This window comes from Alligator sinensis, unplaced genomic scaffold, assembly GCF_000455745.1.
Source record: "Alligator sinensis unplaced genomic scaffold, ASM45574v1 scaffold775_1, whole genome shotgun sequence".
Classification (NCBI taxonomy): domain Eukaryota; kingdom Metazoa; phylum Chordata; order Crocodylia; family Alligatoridae; genus Alligator; species Alligator sinensis.
The window spans coordinates 55169-59245 of NW_005843115.1; the positions used below are offsets into that span (position 1 = coordinate 55169).

Sequence of the window (4077 nt, forward strand, 5' to 3'; positions counted from 1 at the left end):
CTCACCAATTCCCTTCTGTGCCCCCGTGATGAACTTATAGGCAGCCACAAGGTCGCCTCTCAACCTTCTCTTGTGGAGGCTGAAAAGGTCCAGGTTCTCTAGTCTCTCCTCGTAGGGCTTGGTCTGCAAGCCCTTAACCATACGAGTGGCCCTTCTCTGGACCCTCTCCAGGTTATCCGCATCCCTCTTGAAGTGCGGTGCCCAGAATCGCATGCAGTACTCCAACTGCGGTCTGACCAGCGCCCGATAGAGGAGAAGTATCACCTCCTTGGATCTATTCGTCATGCATCTGCTGATACATGATAAAGTGCCATTGGCTTTTCTGATGGCTTTGTCACACTGCCGGCTCATGTTATGATAATGTTAATAATAATATCATGTTAATGATATGCATGTTTATAAGCCCCTTCGGTTGCAGATCTCAGAGAACTTAAAAATTTAAGTTTCATAATTGCCTTGAAGGATAGTTATGAATTTTTATTCCAGAAGGCATCAGCTGACATTGGTACAGAATCTGAAGGGTTTGGTTTTCTTTTTAAATAACATGTGAAGTTATAGAAGAAAATGCTTCTTGGAAAAAAAATTAATGTGTTAGGTTGTTTGATAGATTCTCTTGACAATCTGTGACAAGCAACCCTTGGACTTCGGCTTTCCATTTAATTCCTCTAAAGACTATCAACTGTGAGGGCAGAACAGACTTCTGGAAATTGAGTGCGTCTAGACATTCATATTACTCCAGTGTTTATTGCACTGGAGTTTATTGCTCCCAGGTGCCACAATTTCATGTGTGCCTAGGACTGTAGCCTGTTGAACTGGGTCAGAGTAGTGCCAGTTGGCAGAGGGCCCTGGGAGTCAGCCTGTGAGCCCGGGCGGGGCTGCTCTGACCCAGCTCAACATGCTGCAGAGAGACTGGATGGGGCAGAAGGGTCCTTTAGTTTGGGGCTAGCCAGGAGGCAGCACCTACCCTGAAGTACCCTCATGCCCCAGTCAGCTGTCAGCGTTTACACATACACTGCTGCAAAGTAAAAAAACTCCTCAGTAGGGTATTAGATTTTTTATAAGTACTACCCTGCTGCAAAGTTTTTTAGTTTACTTCAGCATAATAGCCTTGCATGTATAAACACCAAGATGTTTGCTGCAGAGCTAATTAGTCTACTCTACAGTAAACATCTCATGCAGACGCACCCACTGAGTATTGAAGTCTGGACTGTGGCCTGCAGGGGTGTAGCAGCATAGATCCATGTCCAGGGCAGCCGCACAGAACCCAGCATAATACCTGCTCAGGCTGTGCCAACTACAGCAATGTGATCAGCTTCCACTGCAGAAACAGCTGGCTTCCCCCCACATCCATCCAAAGGTGACACCTTAGGTTGTTGTCTTGGTCACCACCCCTCAATTATGCTACTGGCCACCTGGAAAAAGATACTGTCCACTCAATGTTTGAGACCACCTCTGAAGGTTAAACTTTTTCACACAAAAATTAGAAGGTTAGAAGGGAGCATTATGATCATATAGGCTGACGCAGGTGACAGAATTCACCCAGAAATTCCTATATTATCTCAGTAATTCCTGCTCACTGCACAGCACAAGAGTGGCTATTATTACATTTTCTACAGATCATCTGCCAGACAACCAGATGAACTGGGGTCACCAATCATTTGAAGAAATGGTGGCCTAGTGACAAATGCCTCTGTGTTTCATACTTCCCATTCCCTGAATCTAAAAACCTTCCTGCTACCAATGGAATCTCATATGCTGTATTTGCCAATTGCTTGCAGAGGGAAGGGAGGGCGGATGAACCTAAATACAAGTCCTTGTAAAGAAGAGCACACACAACATGAGCCACTACTGTATATTTCCATATATTCACTCTGCTTTCTATCTGTTTAAAGAATCAAAGGGCTCAAAAATGCTATTTTAAAACCAATATCCTCTTTAGACTCATTATTCTATTTTTTAATGGTATAGTAGAGATACTGCACAGAATCTGATATTTGTTATGGTGACATATATCAGCAATAGAAAAAAAAAGAAACTGTTATTTTATATTAGTAATCTGTTATCTGATCTATATTTTGATAGACTCAAGTTGATAGTATATCTGCTTAAAGCAGATAATTGGCACTGTCTGTGGATAAAGTCAACACATCACCAGTGAAAACTGCCTTGAACATCAAAGTTTCCTCTGCACTATGAAGTTTGGGTTAGAAGTAATTCAAGGTTGCCACTGGGAATAAAGATTATATGTAGCAGCATAGATCAGTGTAATTAAAGCTCAATAATCCATTCCAGGGTATCTTAATCACAAATCATCTGTACAAGGATCTCTCGAGTTGAACTGTGATAAGACAACATGTTTAAAAGAAATATGTGCATGCTTAGACACATGCATATGCAAGCATGATCTTTCTCTTTTATCCAAATACTCAGGATTTCAGTAATAAAGACTAGGATCGGGATCTGATTTACCTTGTACAATACTTTAAATATTTTTACAATTACTCAATTCCAAAATCTACAAAGACCATCTAGAAAAAGGCTGATATCACAAGTATTGTTAGACTCTGATCAAATTGAATTCCTTTTAAAAAAGTAACATTTGGTCTTCTTATGTTGAAGTATTCTCCATAATAACCGAAAGGACAGAATAGCAGAGAGAAACAAAAATATTCCCAATACATTTCAATTATACTTCAGCAATAATGTATGCATGCTCAGGAAAGCAGCCACCTCTCTCTGATTATTATTGCAGATTGTTAATTAAAGGGATCAAGGGAATTTCATTGCTTCAGGAATACTGAAAGAAACAAAAGGACAAACCGTTCGAGCCAAACTGTGCTGGAAGCTGGTGCCTTTCTGTAGATGAAGCTGAATGGAAGTGGCTGCCTTGCGAAGACTGTCATGACTACCCAAAGTCTGATCACTGCAATTTGGAGAGGAGAAAAAAAATCATTTCCACTTACCAATTGCTTCCTACACACCCCTAAAATCATATTTAGATTAGTTTCCACTATTCTGTTAAACAAAATGTGGTATAGGGACACTGTTTCTTGCATTTGTATCTGTAGAAGCCTGACAGGGTTGTTTTTTGGGAGATGGGTGAAAAAGAGGCTGAGGGTACAGTTACATGTTAGACTTAGATCACACTGAATCTCTGGAATGTTAAACAGCTTCAAAGTTAGAATGTGATGTGGGCATCACACATTAAGGGTTCATACCATTTCTCACCTGCACAGCTCAGACTTGCCACTAGAGGGTGGCTAAGAGCCAGGATACCTGGACTCCAGTTTGGGGAGGGAGATGACAACATTGTATCCTGGGATGCTGGGGGACTGCACATTGCTAATTTATCCCTGTAGAAAAAAGTGAAGTTACCCTAACATGAGCTGGGCCTAGTTAACCCTTGCCTGAAGTGGCCTAACTTTGACATTCTCAGAGGGTATTTAGCACAGGGTATTTAGCACAAGTTAATTAGTTTTAACATCTGAATGCTCACATTTTAAGCACCCTTAGTATGGCCTAAGTGTAACATGTAACTTCACCCTGAGAATCACCGAACTTAGTTGAAGTTCTGATTTAAAACATATTCTATGAAGGTCAACTATGAAGGAGGAGGGAAAGTATTGCACACAGATAGATTTTTTAGCATTCAAAGTCATACTCCATCTTTGTGTCACAACCCAAGGGTGTGATTTTTGTTTGCGTGTGCTTCGGCACTGCTAAATTATTTCCCGCCACTCGTAGCTTTCTTTGCAGGGTGCATTTCTAGGTTGCAAAAGAGAAATGCACGGTGCAAGGAGTTCCCACCATTTGTATTCAAATTTGTTCCCCACTATTGGCCAGTTCTAAATTATTCCCACGTGGCGGCTAGTGATTGGCCTGCTAGCCGTATAAGAGGCTTGAGCGGTTTCCGCCCAAGTTGGAGAACTCCGGAGGAGAACCCTGCAAGGGGGGAATCCGTAAACATCTTGAGGAGAACTCTAGGTGCGCTGCGGAGCCTATTGGACCCAGCGCGTGTACCTTAGAGCTGGCTATAGAGGTCTGATCAGCCTCTAGCCTCTCCCCATCGCCGCCTGC

At 42.1% G+C, this 4077-nt stretch overlaps 1 protein-coding gene across 1 annotated transcript in view; it reads right to left on the reverse strand.

The window, feature by feature from the left end:
* LOC102383995 (phosphatidylinositol 4-phosphate 3-kinase C2 domain-containing subunit gamma-like) overlaps positions 1–4077 on the reverse strand; it is a gene marked incomplete at its 3' end in the record, with an annotated part of 97886 nt that overhangs the window by 50062 nt on the left and 43747 nt on the right. The window contains exon 7 of the mRNA XM_025193864.1: positions 2821–2923. Coding sequence (XP_025049649.1) covers positions 2821–2923 — 103 coding nt within the window. The remainder of the gene's footprint in view (positions 1–2820; positions 2924–4077) is intronic.